This window comes from Nicotiana attenuata, unplaced genomic scaffold (genome assembly GCF_001879085.1).
Source record: "Nicotiana attenuata strain UT unplaced genomic scaffold, NIATTr2, whole genome shotgun sequence".
Lineage (NCBI taxonomy): Eukaryota > Viridiplantae > Streptophyta > Magnoliopsida > Solanales > Solanaceae > Nicotiana > Nicotiana attenuata.
The window spans coordinates 574,107-597,523 of NW_017670475.1; the positions used below are offsets into that span (position 1 = coordinate 574,107).

At 36.6% G+C, this 23,417-nt stretch overlaps 2 protein-coding genes across 3 annotated transcripts; one reads left to right on the plus strand and one right to left on the minus strand.

The window, feature by feature from the left end:
- The first annotated feature begins 2,619 nt into the window (after positions 1–2,619).
- On the plus strand, positions 2,620–10,645 carry LOC109239974. Of its 2 annotated transcripts, none has more exons than XM_019406589.1 (5): positions 2,620–2,702; positions 5,179–5,448; positions 5,801–5,906; positions 9,147–9,290; positions 10,073–10,645. In XM_019406589.1, exons 2-5 carry the CDS (start codon positions 5,192–5,194, stop codon positions 10,331–10,333), a joined length of 768 nt encoding a protein of 255 aa, XP_019262134.1. In that variant the 5' UTR covers positions 2,620–2,702; positions 5,179–5,191; the 3' UTR covers positions 10,334–10,645. The 2 variants fall into 2 exon arrangements, with proteins under 2 accessions (XP_019262134.1, XP_019262135.1); XM_019406590.1 differs by lacking the exon at positions 2,620–2,702 and adding an exon at positions 2,934–3,147.
- A 108-nt stretch (positions 10,646–10,753) lies between these two features.
- LOC109239973 (probable protein phosphatase 2C 72) lies at positions 10,754–12,491 on the minus strand. The gene is made up of 5 exons (XM_019406588.1): positions 12,269–12,491; positions 11,878–12,189; positions 11,668–11,785; positions 11,344–11,567; positions 10,754–11,231 (listed from the first exon to the last, which is right to left on the minus strand). The coding sequence occupies exons 1-5, from the start codon at positions 12,437–12,439 to the stop codon at positions 11,037–11,039; spliced, it is 1,020 nt and encodes a 339-aa protein (XP_019262133.1). The 5' UTR covers positions 12,440–12,491; the 3' UTR covers positions 10,754–11,036.
- Positions 12,492–23,417: the final 10,926 nt, after the last annotated feature.

A 23,417-nucleotide genomic window follows, 5' to 3' on the forward strand; every position in this document is an offset into this window, starting at 1 on the left:
TGCTCGTGACTTGTGACACCCCGATGTCGGACTTATGTTTCTTCCGCACTTGTTATTTAGACTCATGTTATGGGATTTTATTTAATTAATAGTTTAAAACGTCTTAATTTTTGAAATATTGGTTTGATTTGGGATTGTGTCGGCTCGCCTAGTTTCATGATAGGCGCCATTACGACCGGGTCGGTTTTGGGGTCGTGACAAAAGCTTCGGCAAATCCTTATGTAGATTAGAGCGATCATGGCGTACATGATTTGTTTTTGTGTCTAATGCAATTGGTGCACTAATATATCTGGCTAGAACCATAAGTATAACAATATGTTAGCGAGATATAGTTTTATTCCTATGTGAAGATATTGGAATACAATTAGTGTTATATTTCAAAAGGAATACTTGATGTAGATTTGTTTATTCTAACAAATATTGCCAAGATTTTGTTGGTTATGCAAATGCAAGCATTTTCCTAAAGTTCGTTCTTCAAACAATTTATTTGCATGTGAGAGTACTGCCATATTATCATTTTACAAGACAGTTAATTGTTGATACTTATTCAAGTCATGCCACTATAAGCAACTGATAAAGCAAGGGACTCAAAACACAACAGACGTGTGATTTTTTCTTTGAAGAGAAGATTCCAATAATACTGGAGATAATGTTGTTTGCTTATCTCAATTGGAAGAAGGATATATTGAAGGCAACAAAATAAAGCACATTTCACCAAAGTTATTTTCAGACATGATCTTCGACAGTTGGTGATATAGACGTTCAACAAATTTATTTGATTGATAATTTGGTGGATCTGTTCAATGAATCATTACCAACCCCAACATTTGAGAAGCTGATATACGAGATTGGAATGCGTCAATTCCGAAAAGTAAAGTGATGTTTTCATCAGGGGGAGTAAGATACGCGCTGTACTCTTTTTTCCTTAGCTGAGGTTTTATCCCATTGGGTTTTCCTAGCAAGGTTTTTAACGAGGCAGCAAACAATGCGTATTACAAGATATGTGTACTCTTTTTCCTTCACTAAGATTTTTTTCCACGGGGTTTTTTTTAGTAAAGTTTTAACAAGACACATTATTATGCACATCCAAGGGGAAGTGTTATAAAATATAATTATAGTGGATGTCCATAACCACCAAATGAGTAATACCCACTACTCTTCTCCATTATCTCTATAACTCCCACTATTCTAATACTTATGGAGTTATGGTTGTAACTCCCACACCTCCCCCATGATCTTCCACCATGATCTCAAATGCTTAATGGCATATTTATGAAATTCTTTTGGTATACCTATATGTAGTACTATAAATAGATGATGAGAAGTCATTTTGTAGCACACTTGAAACACTTGAAAGAAATAAAAAGCTCTCATTTCTTGCTCTCTACATTCTTGTCTATTTTCTTGTTTCATATTGTTATTTTGATTTAGTTTCTTAATATATACTAAGAGCGTGTTTAGCCAAACTTTTGGGAGGTTAAAAGTACTTTTTTTAGTTTTGTGAGGTGTTCAGCCAAGACGAAGAAGTGCTTATGAGCAGCAGCATAAGCAACTTTTCTGCTTTTGAGAAGAAGCTACAAAATCTAGCTTCTTCCAAGAAGCAGAAGCAAAAATTAATTTTTTTGAAGACAAGAAATATCCTTACCATAAATTTATATTTTCTAAATTATCACTCATTAATTTAGCCTTTTTTCTTATTCTTTTTATTTATTATGTATTTCTATGCTCCTTCTCGTATTAATCATTGTGCCTTTAAATTTTCTGCTTTATTTACAGTGACTTCTCATATTCTTTTGTAGCATACAAAAATTATATGAGTTCTAGTTTGTAGTTTTATTTCTACCTCTTTTTATCATGCATACATATGCTCCCTCCGGTCCAAAATAAGTGATTTTTTGGCCTTTTTTTTGTGGTTCAAAATAAGTGATTTTTTCAGATTTCAAGAATGAATTAATTATTTTTTTCCTATATTGTCCTTGGAGTAAATAGTGTTGGAGTATGTGTTAGGAGTGTTTATGTGAGATAGTAAAGGTTAATATGGTCAATTTCATTGCTAATTAATGCTAAAAGATGAATTTCTTAATCTGTGTGAAAACATTCAAAAAATCACTTATTTTGTACCGGAGGGAGTATTATTAACAGAATGCAATACTATTTAGTTTGTTGTTATCTCAACAATAAATAGTGTTGTTCATATAGCGGACAATTTCTTCGGATGACAGATTTAAGTTAATTACTCAAGAATTTATTGCCAGTTTAGCAATCTACGGACAGTCCTACAAGTTGGGGGAAGTGCATAAATAACATTCTTAGGGCTGCTATTTATGGATTAGCTAGTACTTATTTTATCCTAAAAATTTAAACTAAAAATCTTAATTTCAGAAAGTTTAGGAAAGTAAACTGAAAAAGTAAAATTCTGGACACATTAGCTAATTACTACAGCCCTTTGGAGCGTCTCATTTCTATCAGAGGCATCAATACGACAGTACTGTAAATTCAGATATATTTAGGCCTAAATTAGTACTGGGCCCATGAAACTATTGACTTACCAAATCCAGCCTATTAATGGGCCTAGCCCAACACCTGATCGGTTCAACAAGCCCAAAAGGAAGCCCAGGTGGAAGTATATAAACCTCTGCTCACCAACCTCTAGAACTCATTGCTCAGACGCTCATCACAAGCAGTGTTATACGTACTCAAAGGTTTGTTTCCCTTTCTCCTGAACCCTACCTGTTTCATCTCAATTTCCTCTGTTTCTACATGATTTCTCTTAGTCAGTATAATGTATAAAGGGATGGCAATGGGGCGGTGCGGGTGCGAGGCGGGGCGGGTTTGAACGTTAGCGGGTGCGGGTTTGAGACTTTGCGGTTGCGGGTCGGGTCGCGGGTGTGGATTTAATTTTAAAAGGCTAAATATTAAAACCCTAGTCCCAATTTCACTCAGACTTAAAACGGGTCATCTCTCTCAGACGCAGAGACGCTCCTTAGTCCTCTCGTCTCTCGCAGTCTATATGGAGCAGCTTCTTAGTGAATAGGTACTCGTCCCTCGTCCACACCGAATTTCTAGACCCAATTCGACGCCCCCACTGAATTTCTCCTAGTTAAGATTAACTCTGATCCTAATATTTTTGGCATTCGATCTGGCTAGGTACGTTTTGATCAATTTCTCCTCTGTGTACAGTTGATTTTCATCCTAGTTCTGTTCTTTGCTCTATTTCTCTATCTGGGTCCTCTTTTGTCAACGGCATTACAAACTCCAATAGGCATTAAGTAAAGCACGTTAACATTGAGAGGGTAAACATATTATTATGTATCTTTTAGTATGTGACGGAGCTAGTTAAAATCAACCAAAAACTGGAACTATAGATATGCATATTAGAGTATAAAGGTTTCCTTGTGATCATACATCTTTTCCGTAGATAAAACTATGACAAATGTAAGACTGAGAATACAGCAAAAAAAAAATTTGCAGGGCGGGGCGGGTTTAAATCCTATGCAGGGCAGGGCAGGGCAGGGCCGGTTTAAATTGTGCGGGTTCAGACATAACCCGCCCTGCACCCGCCCCGCCCCGCACCGCCTGCCATTCCTAAATGCATTTGTACCATCTGCAGTTTTTCTAGGGTTTATAATTTGGAAGCATGAATCGAAAAATCAAAAGACTAAGTACTTGTTTTTCTCTCTGTTTGTGAGTTCATTCCAACTTGATAATAGTCAAATCAATAGATGAATTTATTTGTGTTTGTTTTTGTCATAAATTGAATGAACAATAGATAATTACTGCACCTTCATTTGATTTTAATTTTTAATGTGTATTGCGTTCATTGCATGATTTTCTTTGGAGTGTATCTCTTCCCGGAGAATATTTTGAAGCTTTGAGCAAGTTATGGGAGACTCGATCATTCATTACTATAGTTCATTCTGTTTTATTTTTCTTCTCCTTTTTTTTTCTTCCTATTCTGAGTGTTTCATTTGCAAGAGGAACACCTGTTTTGGAATCTAGTAATTTTTGAGACTCAGAAATAGGGTGTGGAACAGTACAGACATAGAGGATTCGTGTAGCTAAGTCTAACTAGTTTGGGATCGATGAATAGTATATTGATTGATTTAGAAATCGGTCTGTAAAGAAAGAGAAAAACAAAATAAAATTGTTAGAGAAGGAATTTTTAGAATGGAGAGGAAGAAAATGAAAATAGGAATGCTCTGAACTGTTATAGTTGCACATTGAAGATAAAAATATAACTCCAGTAATCTCCATAGTCCATTATTACTAACTTCCGGATAGGACTATAGATAGCTGAGGAAAAGAGAACTAGAGAGGGTGAATAAATAATTTGCTAAAGCTTCAGCTCGAAATGGCTTATCATGCTTACAATTTATGTTTATTGACTCCAATCTGTCTTGACTCTTGACAGATCTTTTTCAAACAGGAATAACAAGGTTTTGGATACTTCATGCGGATTCCTCAGTAGAAACTACCAAAAGAGTAGAAACACTAGTCCCATAAAAATCTAGTGTTATCACAAAAATTTCTCTCAGATTTCAATTTTATTGTTTTTATTCTGAGAAAGAAGAAATTCTAAGTTGGATAGATAGTTGGAAGACTTTAGGGAGGTCCAAAGCATACTTGTAATTAGTATAATTAACAAATTTATCTGAATAAGTAAAATTCATATGAGTTGTCTGAACATAAATTAGAAATACTAGTCTTGGCTTGGGGCCATGCAGCATAGTTTGGCTCTTATCTGGGTGCAAGAGCAGGGGGCCACAGATTAAGCTTCTTACTTAAAAAGCTGGTGTAACCATGTAAAACAGTGCTGCTGAAACAGAGTACACTTTCAAAATTAAAGTGGAACAAATTGAGCTTTCCTTTGGCGGTTACTGGACATTTAAATGATTGATTATTTTATCACATCTTATAATTTTCTAGGTGGTTATCCTTGGTTGCTATACAGTTTTTCAACTAATTCTCATTACATGTTTTAAGTATTTTGGAGTGTTATATGGATTGCTATAGTGCCAAGCGAATACTTTCCGCCTTGCCTTCTGCTGCTTGTGTTGATATACCTCTATCACATTCACATATTAGTCCCACTGCATTGCAGCATACTTCACTACCCTTATGCATGTAACATCCTTTTTGGCATTGTAGAGGGATAACATTTCTTTAAATCTCTTGCAGGCTTTATAATTTGATGGATCTAGAGGATAGCATTTTAGATTTCTCAGATGAAGAGGAGAGCTTCGAGGATGATGATGTTAAAATGAATGATATTGAGGAAGGAGAATTGGTTGAGAGGATTTCTAAGACTGGATTAGAGGAAAGTGGTGATGCATGTGCTAGTTCGAATAATCCTGTTTCAGGCAATAAAAATCAGAGACGCAAGAAAAACAAGAGGAAGAACAAGCGTAAGAGAGGTTTTTCAGGTCCAAAGGTCACAGATATTAACAGGTTTGTTACGCTAACCATACTCATTATACCTTTAAAAGAGGGAAAAAGAAGCTTTGTTTTGCTTATCACCATATGTATATTATGTTTATTTCCATACAGAAAGCATTATTGAGCTTGATCTATGTTGATGAAGGGAAGATAATTATCTTTTTAGTTGGATACCACATAACTGATGCATGGATGTATTTTGTTTTCTAATCTAGCCATATATAAGTTGTGTCAAAGGCTAACCTTTTGGTCAAAGTTGTTGCTTCATTTTGTATATACTAGTCTTTTACAAGAATTAGCATCTTTATTATTTGTTGTCGAAATGTAGCAGGCTTTGACTTTCTCTTTGAATTTTTGTCTTCAGATTTGTATTGGATGTCTGTAAACGCTTGAGAGAACGGAAATCTTATCTCATATGGACTGCGGTTGGTTGCCTTGGAGTATCTGCTTTGAGTGATCTTGTCAAAGAGGTATGCTTTTTGTTCTTTATGCTTGTTTTCTTAAATGATGATTTTTGATGAGTGGTTTAACCCATTAGTTTACTTTTGAATTTAGACAAGTAGGGTGAGCATAACTTCACCAATCTGCCCACCCCCCAAAAAATACTAAATAAGTCAATTTAATTTTTATTGTCACACATACCCCGAAGTTGGATTTCTTGAGTTGGTAAGGTCTAATATGGTTGATGAATCACCTCACAACTGCTTGCCTTCCCTTCATATTCGCTGAAGCTTATGACATCCATCTTAGTACTCATAAAGATGATCTTTTATTTATTTCTTTAGCTACCAGAGATTGGGCATTCTATAATTTATCTACCCCTTGATCTCGGGTGAGAAAGAATTACTCAGTGTTGCTAAGAGGTGAGAGATGGGCCTGACTTTCTAACACGATTTATTCAAGGTCTACTGCTTTTTGTAGTTTCTGATGCTCAATGTTGTTGTCCTACACTCGCAGATGCCTCGTGTTGAAGCCATTTTCACTGCTTTCGGTACCATGGACCTCTCTTCCAAGATAGCTTCTGGCTAAACTACTTTGTGGTGTTCTATTTAGGTTGATTCTAATGGTTTGCCTGTTTGCTGTTCTACCCTATGGTATGCACATGGCAATGCAATATGCAGAAAATTTGCATCTTCTTCTTCTTTCTCTTTTCCCTCCTTTATTTTTCTTGTCGGAGTTAGAGAGGTGGTGGAGGAGTGTAGAAAGTAGAGTTGGAGGATAGCAAAATGGTCAACGAGGAAGGGGGATGACGGCTTAAGGATTAGGTGGAGGCGCTTTCCCAATGTTGAATTTACTAGTTATTCCTATTTGTCCCAATGTGCTGAACGACTCCGCAAAAATAAAGGCTCTGAGCTTCAGTGATGAAATTGAATGTGTGTTGATTTGACAAAATGTCGTAATTAATTGGTTACCTTTTCCCCAAGTCAGTTAGAACCTTTTGCTTGCTGCCTCCCTTTTTATTTTGATTGGATTTTGACAGAAAGAGTTGCCTGGTTAGAAAATTGCTAGAGCATCAGTGTGTGGGAATTGCTTTAATTTATCTAAACTTAACGAGCACTCACAAGGAGATGATCAAAGTAGCGCTGTATGGTATTAATTATGGAGATGAAGTTTCTGGTTGATTGGATGTTTTCTTATTTATATTGAATGAACTTGCTGGAAACCCATCTTTTTGTCTAGGTTTCTGGTTTAGTGTACTTATAAGATTCATTGTTTTTTTTCAAAGTAATAATTATAAATAAGAGCATTGGAGAGAGATTGTCTACCTTTGGGTTTGTTGGAGTATGTGGTAGATATTTTACCTGATTTGTATGCTACAAAAATATTAAAAATCACTCATTAAACAGAAGTTGAAGGGAGTTTGCAGTGGGTTATCTTTTTCAAACAAGAGTTTGCATCGGGGTATGTTGGAAGAGAAATCTTATATCATGTGAAATATAAACCAGCAAATAAGTGTGAGGCCATCTGGAGTTATGGATCACCCTAGTTCTTGCTTACTCTCTCTTTTTCCCCTACCAGTTCACCATTTCTTTCCTATTTACTCTCTTGTTTAAGAGTTTCAGGGACTACACTTTTAGCCCCTTTCTAGGAAAGATGTCAGTAAATCTCTTTGTATATCTTTATCCCTGCTTATTCTTCCACTCTAATTCTGTTCTTTTAAGTTCGTCATCCCTGCACCTGGCAATCATTTCGTTTGTAGTCTTTACATGGTCATAAGCAGAGAGAACCCCCCTTGGCAATCTATTGGTTTTAGCTCATTTCCTAGTTTTTCTATCCTGAATTTTCTATCCTCTTTTCACTCCCTCATTAGTCTATATATATTTATCTCTCTTCCAAGGTAAAAAAAAGATTAAACAGAAAAGGGAAAAGGAAAAAAGAAAAGATCAAAGCAAAGGCTAATATGAAAACAGACTAAGCAGTGGTTTCTCCAACACAAAATCACAGTCACCGAACAGAAATTTGAGTTCAAAGCAAGGTCAACTGCTTAGGCATATACAAGAAATCCAGACTTAAACCTTCGGTGCAATTTGATGAGCTTTTGCTATTGATATTGGTACAACATACTAGACCATAATAAAAATGAAGAAGGTGCGGAAATGGCAAATTTCTATGAGTGAATTTATGAAAGATAAAGGAGGATCGGCAAGGGTGGAAAAGAGAAACAGGAGAGGATGGATAAGGAGGACAATTGGCAAGGGTGGAGGTAAGAGAAACAGGAGAAGATGGGTAAGGAAGAAACTGATTATTGAGAGCCACAGTCCATGTCTATGAAAGGAAAGGCCTCATACAAGTTTTGTTGGTGTGTGACACCCTTAATTTCTCATATTGGAATGAGTCGGAGACTCTTTTCTGTGAATATCCTGCAAAAGTGTAAAATATCATTGTTCAAATTTTTAATTCTCTAGTTAAAGCTGTATTTTTCATTATAGCATTTGGACATAGATTTGGTTGGAACTTAAAAAAAATAGTTTTTGAAGATGAAATGGAAAATAGTTTTTGGGCATGCATTTTACTTGAAAAGAAGTTGAAGTTTTGTGAGTAGTAAACTTCAAAAACTTGAAAAGCTAGTCGAAACCACTTTTTGGAACTTGAAAAATTCATCTTCGAAAACTGCCCAAAACTGGTCACTTCTTATGACCAAACAATGTTTTCAAAATGTTTTAAAAAAAAAAGTGAAAACAACCTATGGCTAAACGGGAGAGGGTAAATTATTCTATTCAATCGTCAGTTGGACATGTTTGGTTGAACTTAGCTAGCAGCGAATTGCTGGTATATGGCTGTTGCATGTGAGTACTAGGTTGGTATGATTCCTTGGGGGTTCTCATGGTTATGAGGGTCTGGTGAGTATGTTTTTTGCAAAGGTTTTTTTTTTGGTTAAGTGAACAAGTTAGGCCCGAATAGAACTAAGTTCTGGATTTTGGCAGATGCAGAGCTTCTGAGTGTTATGATTGGAATTTGCTCCGGAGCCTGTTTGCTTATGAAGATGATATTTGCCTGTCCAGGAAAAAAAACCTTAAGTGGACCTTTTGTTAATGAAGGATTGCATGTATGTGTTAATGTTTATTGTTCTCTGGCCAATGAGTTATACGGTCATCATGCCCCTTTTCCTGCATATCTAGTGCGCAATTAAAGCGAAAATTTCTAATTTTCTCATAAATTTTAAGTTCCAAGTTCAATTGTGAGTCAGTTAATGATGCTGAAATTTACAGGTGGATGCAATTCAGAATTGTGGTGGCCAGAAGACTGCTGATGGCAGGCGTTTCCGAACAGGCGGTGGGATATTATGGAGCATCCTTAAAGTGCGAGATCCAAATGCATACAAAGAGATAATGAAGAAAGGGCAGGAGTTTGAGGTGGGTTATAATTCTTTAGGGTTTATCTTGTTCATAGTTATTCCCTGTGCATGTGGCAATTTTGTGGCCCAACCTGGAAAGATCATGAGTTCCATCATCAGGTTCAGTAAACATGAATATTTTCGACTGTGATGAAGAGTTTGCTCTACCTACTCTCAAATTAAAGAAAAGATATAGCAGGTAACCTTGAAGAGAAGAAAGAACCTTTAATAACCTTGAAGAAAAGAAATAACCTTTAATACCAATCAAAAAAAGAAAGAACCTTTAATAAAGGCTACATGGAGGTGTTTGTAAGGTTTACTTTCTTATTTGGTAAGTTAAGATGAGATATATCTTTATATATTGTTTGACTCCACTCTATATTATTTAGTTCAAGTCAAATATTATGAAAAAAACCAATGTATCTCTGCTCGTTGCACTACTGTAATGCTCTAATTTTCAAACTGCATATTTGGTCATGTTAGTAATTTAAGAAAAATGTTTGAATGTTAAGTGATTACTTCTGTTGTGCTCTAGTATCACTTCCTCGAAATTAAAATGCACAGTTGTTGGGGAAAGCCTCCAGCCCTTGGATAGCCATGGTTATTCTTGTTGCGAGGACTATATTTATCTTACCTAGTGTTTTTGCTATTTCTCGTAATTCTAGTGATCTTTCATTGATAGCATGCTGTATTTGTAAGCAATTGCATATATAATTTAAACCGTCAGTCTGCTGGTTGCTTCTCCTATTATGCATCTATATACCAGTGTCATTAAGAGCTTCATTTCAAAAATAATTGCAGAAGCAATTTAAGCAGGCTAAGCTCAAGCAAGAACCACTCCCAAATAATGAAGCTTCTTTTGAGAGATCTAGCCAGAGCACTATGGGAGACAAGACTATAGCTAATTCTAACGATGTTTTGCTGCAACAAGGTCCTGTTGAGCAGTCAAATAGTGGAGCCAAACGTACATCTGTTCATGACAGAATAAGGGTGCCCATCACGTATGATGATATATTTGAAGGAATTGATGAAGGAAGGGAATCAAGGGATCCATTGGCTTAAGACCTTTTGAAAATAGCTCATATGATATTGTGGAATGAGGCGGTCTGAAATATAACTCAATGCGAGTTGCATATGACTATCAGCTTAGACTAGGGGACTGAAATGAATCAACTTGATTTTTGATAAAGCCTTGTATGGCGTTTCAAGTTGAATTCACTTATGAACTCCTAGATCCCGTGGAACTGTTCCCTTTCATTTTGTTCATTCTTAATCAGAGTAAATACATATCTTTGCTGTGGCCCGAAATTGTTCCAAGTCAAATTAAAATTTCGAAATTTCCTTGAAGAATGGAAAGAAGTCGTTGCTTGCTAACATTAAGGATTGATTTTGTCTGATTCTTTTGAATGAAACTTGTGAAATCATGGGCGTAAGTGTTGCCTGGTGCCTGAGACCTCTTGGGTATTGTTGATAACCAAGTAATAATATGGTGAGCAATGCTCAATTCTTTTGTTGGTTCCTCTTTATCCTTATTTCTCAACCTGGAAACAGGTCTTATCTAATATGTCTATGCACACACTCGCAACTTGCAACTCGCAAGAGATTAAGTCTTCCTACATTGGACTCCAAATTATTGATCACAGATTTGAAAATCTGGTTGATTGTTCTTAACTATATTGCTAAATTTCAACAGCAGAACCCAAAATTATAGTAGCTCAAGTACAGGGAACTTCTGTATAGCTGTGGCTTTTGCAGTCTGCCATAGTCAAGTACTATTTTGCAGTGATGCACGTTGTTGCAAGAATAGGCAGATTGCAGTGCAATCATCTCTCTTGGTATTAGGAAATTTCTGCTTCCAGGCATCTATGGAAGCCTCTATCACTGCCTTCGCGGCTGCTGCTCCATCCTTCGTTGAACACACTATGGAAACGACTTGGTCATTACTAAGCACATCCCATACCTAATGTTACAATGAAAACAGGATATGTCAAGTTTTATAGAAACAGAGAAATGGTGACTCGATTTGAAAGACGAGAAACCAAACAGAAACTACATAGTCAGTATCGGCTTACCCCATCGGATGCTAGAACAAGAAACTGATCATTGGGAGAAAGATGGTGATAGGAGACATCAGGCCTGGAGATAATACCATAGTTTTTGAGCATGAAATCTCCGAAAGCTCTAGACATGGCGAGTCCAGGAGCGTCTTCATTTGGTAACCACACTCTCTGTATATGTGCCTCTTTTTCCAGTGCAAGCACTCTTCCTCCGCAATTCCTTATTCTTTCTGCTTCAGCTGCATCAAAGAATTTTTTAACTTGGTGTTAGTATGCACATTTTTGGAACTGAACTGTGACTTTAGTATCATGTCAAATAGTCAGGAAAAAAAGTCCTACAAGGCAGGCTAGGCTTCAAATCAGTAGTTAACTGAACAGCCTCAATTGTTCCCTCTTCTGTCTTTCTTCCTAATACAGCTCGAGAATCGCCAAGATTAGCTATAATCAAGTCATCATCCTGTTAATATATAAGCAGTTAGAACAACAAAATTGCCTTAATTCGAACGAAGTTCAAGATTACTGAATGATCATAGAAGACTTTCTCATTACCTGTCTTATAGCAACAACAGCAGTTGTTCCACTACAAGAAAAGTCCAATTTCTCAAGACTTTTAATATCTTTATCCACCACCTTAAAGGAGCTGAGACAAGCCTTTTTCCACTTGTTAAAATTCTTGTTCTTCACTGATTCGGCGTTAACAACTTTCACTGTTTGTATTGGAGAAGTGATCTTTGGCAGAGAAAGTGTATGTTTCAGAAGCAAAGATGGCAACTTATTCATAACTAATTTGCTGACTATCTGTCCATTCTTTCCATGTCCATCAAAAACTCCACTGAATGCTCCATTTTCTACACCAAACCCCTGCCAGAAAAGGAAAGTTTCCATTTTTAGGAATAAAACTCAGGCAAACATGCAAATAAAAGAGGGAGTAATGAGAAACCTGATAGAGAATAGCAGAATCTTGATTGAGTCCTTTGCTTCCTTGATGTGAATAAACTGAACCAATTTGTTGGTATCCATTGTTGTTGTTGTCTTCATACTGAACCACATTTTCATGGCCATAATCAATAGCATGAACCCCAAAAGATTCACTGGATATGCAGATACCCATTTCGTCAACTTCTCTTTTCTTTTGTTTTTTCCTACTTTAAAAACTGAAAGAGAATCCTGTATTTAAAGAAATTTTAAGACTTTTCAAAGTGGATTAATAAATTGTGAAATAACAGTTGTGGCTCCCAAGGAATAGAGAAACTCATTCAGATTCAATAATTCACTGGATTGTTTATTGTAATGTATTATTCTAGATTACCCCAAGATTCACTTTAAGGGCCATCCGAGTTGTACACTCGTAGGATCAACATACGCAAGCTTTAATTATTAAATAAAGGTTAGACTTTTCTCCAATGGCTGTCACAAAAACAACCTGTAGAAAATTGTTATTGTAGTCAGCTCCATGTAGCACTTTTGTTTTAATTTTTGATACAAATTGGTTACAAAAGAATATTGAGTAAATTTTAGCTCATCATCTTAAACACTTTGTTACAGTGGGAAAGGCATGTAGATGGTTGACATTAATAACTACTCAAACTAACTACAGGAAACTGTGACCAAAGGCACAATTATTTAACCTGTATTGTTCTTAAATGCTACTTGCATACTTGCAACATAGAGATATTGGATAGAAATTTTTAAAAGCATGACCATGAAGAAAGCAGTACATTTTTTATAAACAGAATGTTATACTAAGATAATCTTCTCCCCAATAAAGTAGTGATCCTATTATCTCCCAGTTTGATCATTCTTCCATCATTTGCAGCTTTTTTCTTCTTGACTTATTCAGGTAGTAGTCACATTCTTGCTTATAGTCAATCAGATTTATGATCTTAATTTCCAGAAGAAGCGTGTTATGGTTATGTCGCTATATAGAAAAGGGGGTGGCCGGGTGGGCTTCCGGCGGCTTTTTCTGTGAATATAATCGATTTTTATGAATATAATAAATCAAAATTCCATTTCCCCGCCGTTGCCGAGTCCCTAGTGAGAAGGGAAGTCTTGGCGTAACTGGTAAAGTTGCTGCAATATGACCAGGAGATGACGGGTTCGAGCCGTGAAAACAACGTCTTGCAACAGGGTAAGTTTGCGTACAATAGACTCTTATGGTCCGGCCTTTCTCCAGACCCGCGCATAGCAGGAGCTTAGTACCCCGGGTTGCTGAGTCCCTAGCGATTTCCCGGGGATGTATTGCGTGGTCCTTTATTATGGAGAATAAGATTTAACTTGAGGCGTGTCAAAGACACTGTCTTTAAGGATATTCGCCCATACCATGATAATATTATTACGCGTATCCCCCAGGATTCAACAAGCTCTTCTAGTATAACTAGAAACAGAAACAACAAAGATTGTATAAAAGAAAACCCAGCACAAAAGAAAAGGAGAGAAAAGTTTTTACTTTTTTCACACTTTTTTCATACATCAAAATGATCACAAAGCTCTATATATATATATATATATATATATATATATATATATATATATATATATAGTCCACAAACAATATGAACATCTGATGAAAATTTAAGCCATGAAGGCTTAATGTAATAGACGTTAAGAAATTTTATAGCCATTAAGATTAAGGCTACTCAATATGCCAAACGGTTGTAACCAAAAGTAACGTTCAAATCTCATTAAATAGCCAAATTAATTTTGTCCCAATTGAATACAAAATTAAACTAATTTTCTGTTACAAATATATTTAAAGTAATTACTATAATAATGACTTATTAATATAATAGTAAGAAAATGAATCTAAACATAGTTTTAGAATATTTCTTTTTGAGATATCAAAAGTATTTTTCTATCAATCACCCACATACCTCAAATAGAATATTAAAAAAATAATGAAATAATAAAATAATTTGCTGGGTTTTCACAAATGAGCATAATGCGTCGAATCTGGTGTCTCTTGGAGAACCAAACCTAGATAAAATAAGATTAAATTTACAGAACAATTGGTGAAATTCAAAACTTCTATGAACCAAGAATTCTTTTGTAAGTTTAGTGTCTAATCTATCATATTACACCCGCACACACTTTGTTGTTTATTGCGGTTTTGCGCTAATAGGCCATGCGCGCGCCCGGTTTTTATGAGTGCTCTAGAAAATTTTGCCATAAATTTCATAGGAGCGGCCCCACTCCACACTCATATAGGTCCATCCATCAAGTGTATTCTGCAGCACAATACACCGCCTATAAAATGCTATGGGTTATTGGATTAAGAGTTTAATAACTTGGCTTCCCATTCCTTGCAGTCTTGCACTATTTACACACACCATAGGAAGGGACATAATTTAATAGTGCATATTTTAATCAATTAATGATTTGTTATTACCTATATGAACCTACTTCATGGGATCTCCAATCACATAGGTTGGGTTACCATTCATTGTTGATATAACTCAAATTGCCAATAGTCCCACCCTCGATGTTTCAGATATTAATTTTCTTCCCAAAGGTTTAATCAGAGGATTAGCCAAATGCACTTCTGACTTCAATTAATCTATGGAAATAAGTTCATCTTTCAGCAACTGCTCTATCACATTATGTCTCAGTCGGATATGTCTACTATTCCCATTGAAGGATTTATTTTTAGCAATTGCTATTGCAGCCTGGCAATCACAATGTATCAAGATAGAAGGTGTCGGTTTTATTCCTAGTGGAATACTTGCCAAAAGGTTCTTTAACCACTCGGCCTCATTGCTAGCCAATTCCAATGCCACAAAACTCAGATTTCATGGCAGATCTAGCTATTGTTGTTTGTTTAGCTGATTTTCATGCCACAGGACCTCCACCGAGGGTGAACACATAATCACTAGTGAATTTTGTCTCATCTGAATCAGAGATCCAGTTAGCATCACTATATCCTTCTAATACAGTGGGAAATCCACTATATTTGATACCATAATTCATGGTGCCTCTCAAATATTTCATTACTCTTACTAATGCATTCCAATGATCATGACTCAGGTTTTGATTTTATCTACTCAATCTACACACAACATATGCAATATCGGGATGAGATAATACCTCCATATTCTCCACAATCAAATGGTGTAGCAGGAAGGAAAAATAGGACCTTAAAGGAAATGATGAATAGCATGCTTGTTAGTTCTGGTGCCCTGGATAATATTTGGGGTGAAGCCATATTATCTGCTAGTCATTTACAAAATATGATTCCCTATAAGAAAATGGGTAAAACTCAAAGGCTATCCGCCTAACTTGAAATATTTGAAAGTGTGGGTGCCTTGCAAAAGTTATGTTACCCGATCCTAAGAAAAGGAAAATAGGGTCTAAAATATCTGATTGTATGTTTATTGAGTATGCTGAAAGTAGTGCAGCATATAGATTTTTAGTAGTCAAAAGTGATGTGCTTGAACAAAATGCTATTGTTGAAACAAAAAATGCTGAATTTTTTGAAAATATTTTTCCTTTAAAATTTGAGAATATTTCTGATGCTCCTACTATTCCAAGTGATAATATTTCACATGTTACGATTATATATTGGATTATGGAGAATACTACTTATGTAATTCTGATTGGCTGACGTACGATAATATCTTTCACATGATATATTTTTGCGTAACATTATATCTAAGTGTCAAGTACGCGTAATTGAACTGATACCTCTTATTCTTTTATGCTTATTCTCGTAAGAATATTATAGGCAGATAAACTTTGACGTTAAGAATATACATATAATTTCTTTCTAATTTTATTAGTGTTTCGGGCTGTGCGTTATTTACTAATATCGATTTGTAACTTGTTATAATTTATGTGCATTTTGTATTATGAAAGAAAATGCATGTTAACTCTTTAGTCTTATAAGTGATGCTTTTGTAGTTTTCTTTATCTTGAATGTTTTGAATTTCCTCTCTTAAACTTTTAAAGAGGCAATATATTATTTGTTTTGAGCAGTGATAAAACTTAATTTTCTAATGCATCAATATTTTACAGTTTATTTATGTTGCTAGAGATCATAAGTGAACTATTGAGTGATTCTAAATCTGACTTTATCAAAATGGTTATTATACATATATCTAAAAGAACTCATATATGTATATTATTGTCTACTATTTTTTCCGCCCTTGCCTCGCTGAAATGATTTTCTAATGTCAATATGGAAGAGCCTTACAAAATTTGTGATTCTTGTGTCGACAATATATATATTGGAGAGCCAAAGCATATTGCATTTTGGTGAAAATACTTTATGATCTAAAAATAAACTTTGCTTATCTCTTGGTCATTTGGGTGAATGTTGAATAATGACTGATTTTGTAACGACCCGACTGGTCATTTTGCTTTCTAGAATCCCGTTCCCCTAAATAAGACTTTCTGTACCTGCTTTTACTGAATTATGACTTGCGGGGATGGTTGGTTCGGGATTTGGAAGAGTTTGGGTTGAAATCAGAACACTTGGTCCCTTAAGGTTGGCTTAAAAGGCCAAGTTTGACTTCGGTCAACATTTCGAGTAAACGACCTCGGAATCGGGATTTGAAGGTTCCAACAGGTTCGTATGATGATTTTGGACTTGGGCGTATGTCCGGATCGAGTTTTGGGTGACCGGGAGCGTTTTGGCACCTAATAGCGAAAGTTGATTCCTTAAGGATTTTGAAGTTCTTTAAATTTGGTTTGGGGAGGATTTTTGTGATACCAAGGTCCGAACGGATTTCCGAGACTGGGAATAGTTACATAATGTCATTTAAGACTTGCATGCAAAATTTGGTATCATTCCGAGCAGTATAAGTACGTTTTGGCACATTAGAAGTAGATTGAAGAACTTGGAGTTCATAAGTTTGATTCAATTTGTTTTAGGGTGTGATTCTTAGATTTAATGTTGTTTCGGGCGTTCCGAGGGTTCGAGCGAGTCCGTTTTAGGATTCCAAACTTCTCGGTATGTTCGGGCGGGGTCCCGGGGGCCCCGAGCGTCAATCGAACGAGGCCCGAGCTAAGTTAAAAAATTTGAGAAGGAGTTGAAGCTCCAGTTGCTGTCATAACCGCACCTGCGGTTGGCCAGCCGTAGGTGCGAGCCCGCAGAAGCGGCTAAATCATCGCAGATGCGACCCAAGGGGAGGAGCCCAGGTTCCGCAGATGCGGCTCCTCTTCCGTAGAAGCAGAACCGCAGAAGCGGTCACCCGACCGCATATGCGGCCCCAGCTGGCCTGGCCCAATTCAGCAGAAGTGGACGATCTCCCGCAGAAGTGAGATAGCAGATGCGGTCCCCTCACCGCAGATGCGGAAATCGCTGAAGGCAGTTGCCTTCATTTAATGCGGGAGTTTGTCATTTTTGACACATTTACTCCATTCTTGGGTGATTTGGGAGCTTCAAAAGGGGAGATTTCAACCTAGCTTTGTGGGGTAAGTTATTTCTACTTAATGTGAGTTTAATACCTAGTTTATGGGTAGATTACAACATGTAAATTTAGTGGAAATTATGGGTTTAGAGTAAAACCTAGGGTTTTGATAAAAATGAGATTCAACCATGAATTTTGTTATGGAATGTAGTAGAAATCATATATTCTTGATCCTAAGGTTATGGGTAACGACTTTCTTCGAAAATTTCCGGAATCCGGGCACGTGGGCCAGGGATGAATTTTACGTACCTTGCATTTAGGGTTGGGAAATTACTTTAATAGTTAGAATATGAACTCTTGAGCATATATTGACTAGTTCTTACACCATTTGAATAGTTTTGGATCGTTCGGCTCCGATTTGAGGGTTTGAGCACGTTCTTGAATTTGGAAGTAAGCTTTGGGGCAAGGTAAGTCTCCTTTCTAACCTTCTACGAGGGAATTAACCCCATAGGTGAATTAAGTAAATGTATGTAACTATCTGTGGGGGCTACGTACGTACGTGGTGACGAGAGTCCGTACGTAGCTACTATTATGCTAATTGTCCGGGTAGTTTAGGACCCCTCATGCTATACTTGCAAATGCTTGCATCCTTACTTGTTGCTAAGATCACTTAAGTCATGATGGAAATTGGTAAACAAATTTAGACGGCTATACTCACTTACTTGAGAATTTGTATGAATTACTTGACTATTAATGGACAATGTGTGCTTCCTCGATAATAAATTGTTATTTGTGGATTGGGCCGAGCGCCTCGGTAGTAAATAGATGCATCTATGGTTCGTGCCATTCGACCCTCTGGCAGTGCACAGTTTAATATTATATCGAACTGGACCGTACGACCTCGGCACAATGTGCGCATGATATTTATGTGGAACTTTCCGTGATTTACACTGCTTAAATGCTTGAAATGTAACTTATTACATGATATGACTGAAATTGATATGTTGTTTAAGAAAGAATATCTTATTTCTCCTTGTTCTTGGACTGTCACTGTATTCATGCTATTCATGCTTAGCGTAACACTTAAACTGTATTATTATTGACCCTAGTAGGTGTCAGGTCGACCCCTCGTCACTACTTCTTCGAGGTTAGACTGGATACTTGCTGGGTACATGTTGTTTATGTACTCATACTACACTTCTGTACTTAACTGTACAAGATCCGAGGCAGGTGCATCAAGCTACCCGTCCGGCGCGCCTTCTTAACACCTGATCGAGATCTCACGGTGAGCTGCCCCCTTCTGAGTCGTCCAGCAGCATGCCGGATGTCTCTCCTTAGTAGGATAGTTATATTTTTGTGCATTCTACTAGTTGCCCTCGTACTTATGACACTAGATCCTGGTACACACATTAGTAGACTATTACTTTTGGGTTGTATTTCTATTATTATGATTCCCTTTAGTCTTCCCCGATTTAGTTGCCTTATAAATTTGTTAATTATCGACTGTTTTACATTTAAGTTAAGTAAATGTTGGGATTTTTATTAAAATAAATGAGAACTCACTAGTTGATTAGGGTTGGCTTGCCTAATAACGGTGTTGGGCACCATCATGTCCAATAGTGGAATTTGGATTGTGACAGATTTTTTTCATATAGCTCTGAGTTATTTATTTGGGATCAAATATTATTGGAAATAATAATTGTTTTGTGGGGGCACACTAAGCCATTATATATTTTTCAATGTAGAATAGGATTCGAGAGAAATAATAATCCTGCAAAGTCAAAAATAATTTTGACTAAGCGGATGATATAATTGTTGTGGTCATTTCTCAAGCGAATCTTATGGCTAATGCAACAGATTGGATGTTAGACTCTTCTGCTACTAAGCATATTTATGCTAATAAAGTTAATTTTGTGTCCTACACCCAAGTTGAAGAACAAGAAGAATGATTTATTTATTTTGGTGATTCAAGAACTACTCAAGTTCTTAGAATGAAATTTTTTTTTTTTAAACTCACTTCTGAAAAATATTGGCATAATTAGTTGGGTGATTCATAACTCTAATATTCGGGCATATTTGGTTCCCGTAGAATTGTTAGAAAAAGTTGGAGTGGAAATTTTCTTTGAGAATTATGAGGTTGCATCAAATAAAAATAATTTTATATGGGCAGTGAGTATTGTAATCTTGATTTGTTAATGTTTCTTACTAATTTTAAAATAAATGACGAAAATGCTAGTAGTTGTACTTAAAATAAGTGTTTATGATGACATAATGTCGGTAGCTATACGTAATTGTTTGAGTGAGACTATATGCTGTTATTTATAAGATGAAATATCTTATATATGAGAAGTTGGTAATACTTCTTATAAGTTATAAAAAATATTATCCCCTACATTAAAAGTTTTGAAAATGTGGGGGTCACGGTATTTTACTTTGGATTTCTTAAATATTTGGGCGAAGAAATTGTTGAATTATGACCCATTTCTTATTTAAGATATTTTTGTAGAAGTTAAAGTTGCTTCTATGTTTAGAAAATTTTACTTTGGTATTTGAATGTGAAAGATACCAAAAGAAAATAATTTCTAATATATGTTGAATATTTCAAAAGGTACTTGTATGGAAGTCAAGTTTCTTTTCATGCGAGTTACTTGAGAAGTACTATGAGTTAGTATTTTGTATGTGGATTTTTACTGTATCAGAAGGATACAGTGATGATATTGAATCTCTGATTCAAATGAGTAAAAATTCACTAGTGATTATGTGAACACCTTTTGGGGGGTGTTGTGGTATTGAAATTGCCTGGCAATGAGGTTGATAAGCAACCTCTTGGCGAGTATTCCACTAGAAATTAAACAGATAATATTTGTGTCGATGAATTGTGATTGACAAAGCGCAATAGCCATTTTAAGAAAATAAATCTTTTAATGGGAAGATTGGACACATTTTCTTAAGATATAACATGATAAAGCAATTGCTTAGAGATGAGAATTTTTTCATATATATAATCTGTAGTCAAAAGAGGATTTGACCGATCCTTTGACTTATAAGTGAAACATCAAGGGGTTGAGACTTTTGCCAATTTGAAATATATCAATGTGACGACCCAAAGGGTCATCACTTGTTTTCTTATTCATTCTGTGCTTCCGAGGTATTGAAAACCATATTTAGGTTCGCCTTGATTTGCGTGCGTAGTCCGGGCGCGTAACCGAAAAGCTTAAATATGAAATTCTGTGAAAAATGCTAAGTTTTGATATTAAAATGAATAAATTTAACTTCGGTCAACATTTTAGGTAAACAGAGCCGTGATTTGACTATCCCGGAGGGTCCGTAGGAAAATATGGGACTTGGGCGTATGCCCGGAATCGAATTCCGAGGTCCCAAGCCCGAGAAATGAATTTTTGTGTGAAATTATTTTCTGGAAATAATTAAGGAAATTGGAAATGAAATTTGATTAGAAGACTATGGTATCGGACCCGTATTTTGGTTCCGGCGCCCGGTACAAGTCTTATATATATGATATAAGCACTTTCTATAAAGTTTGGTTGAAAACGAACGTCGTTTGACGTGTTTCAGACTTAAAATGGAAATTTGATGTTTTATGAAATTTGGAAGAAATCATGGATTTTGAGGCTTAATTCGATGTACATGATGTTTTTTTGGCGATTTGATCGCACGGATAAGTCCGTAGGATGTTATTGAGGTTGTGTGTATGTTTGGTTTGGAGCCCTAAGGGCTCGGGTGAGTTTTGGATAGGCCACGGGGTGAAATTTTGGACTTAAGGAATTGCAGGCCTGCAGGCTTCGCATTTCCCAAACTTTTCTCGCAATTTCCAACACTAATGCTAGGCAAGCCCGACCAATTAAATACTCTCAACCCAAATACGCAATCCGTTAACAAATAATACGATTAAAATAGCAAATATCAAGGTTCCAATCCGAAACTAAATAAAATAGTATGGAAAATAATAACGAATATCCAAACATTCCCCAATAGATCTGGAGTCACGAGTCTAGAACCTCTAGATGCAATGGAGTAATATATATATATCCATAGTGATAAAGAAGTATAGAATATGAAAGAAATAAATGAAATAAAGGGGAGGAGTCGGGTCCTGCGGACGTCAGGCAGCTACCTTGACAACTCCTGAAGATAAAATCCAAGAAGACAGCAAACAGCTCCACTAAGTCTCCGGAGCACCTGAATCTGCACACATGGTGCAGGGAGTAAAGTGAGTACTTCCAACTCAGTGAGTAATAAACATATATAATGGCTGAAAGTAAGAAATTCCGAAATATTACAATATAAAGCTATGATCAGCGATTCAGCACATAAAACGGTGGAACAACAACAATACCAGGACAAGTAAGACAAATAGGTATAAATGCATGAATGCAATGCAATGCACATGACCGCTGCGGCGCGCAGCCCGATCCATTTGGGTACCCGCGCTCACTGTGGGGGTTCAGACTCCGGAGGGGCTCCTACAGCCCAAGCGCAATATCATCGTAACATTCGCTGCGGCGTGCAGCCCGATCCACACTCAGTCCAGATATATATATGCATGCAAGCCACTCGGGCACAGTCAAATTGTTCATTTTTAGTTTCAATTATTAGGAATTATAGAGCTAAGTGTTTAAACCTTTATTTATTTACTAAATATTTCGAGGCAGTGTCTAACTCAGGACTGATATCATGAAATATGCTAAGCATCATGGAAGCAGTGATAAGGATCCCTGAAGGATGCACATGATAGGCACAAAGCCCCAAACATATTCATAAAATCCAAGTAGGATGATTACCAAACAATTTCTAGTCAAGAACACAGTACGAACATCAATCGGAACGGACTAGGTCACAATCCCCAGTCACAATCGACCCCGCACTCGTCATAGAGTACGTGTCTCGCCTCAATATAGCGTCACAATGTGATATACCGGGGTTTCAAACCCTCAGGTCATCATCTACATCTATTACTCACCTCAAGCCGGCCACAAGTCTAGCTCGCTTTTCCTTTGCCTTTCGAATCAACCTCTTCGCACGCCGAATCTGATTAAAACCACAACGAATACATTACAATAGGCTAAAGAAACATAACCCAATCGAAAAGACTCGAAAAACACCAAAATTCACTAAGTTGGCAAAACCCGAGCCCCGGGCCCACTTCTCGAAAAATTACGAAATTTACATCACTGGATTCCTCGTCTCGCCACGAGTCTAGACATACCAATTTTACCAAAATCGGAGTTCAAATGCCCTTTCAAAATCCGTTTTTACATCACAACTTTTCAAGCCCTAGCTTGACCCGTTTTTGATGAATTTTTCCAAAATTTACATGTAATTTCTACCATAAACTCGAATATTTAGACCAAGGAACTTACCTCCAATTGATTCTCAGTCAAAGCCCTCGAAAATTCTCGCTCAAAGCTCTCAAAACCGCTTAAAAATGGTAGAAACCAACTCTTGTTCGCGGATGAAATTTAATATTTTAAACCCTTCTGCAACAGTTGTTTTTCGCTTCTACGGTCCCGCTTCCGCTTATGCGGGACCGCTTCTGCGGTCAGAAGTCCGCTTAAGCAGTTTTCATTAAAACCGCCCTTTTCGCTTATGCGACTCCAGATGCGCTTCTGCGGTTCTCTCAACAACCGCTTCTGCGGTAAAATATCCGCTTATGCGGACCCGCTGAAGCGACCATCCTTCCGCTTTTGCGGAAATTCCCTAACCCAGGCCTGACCGCTTCTGCGGTCG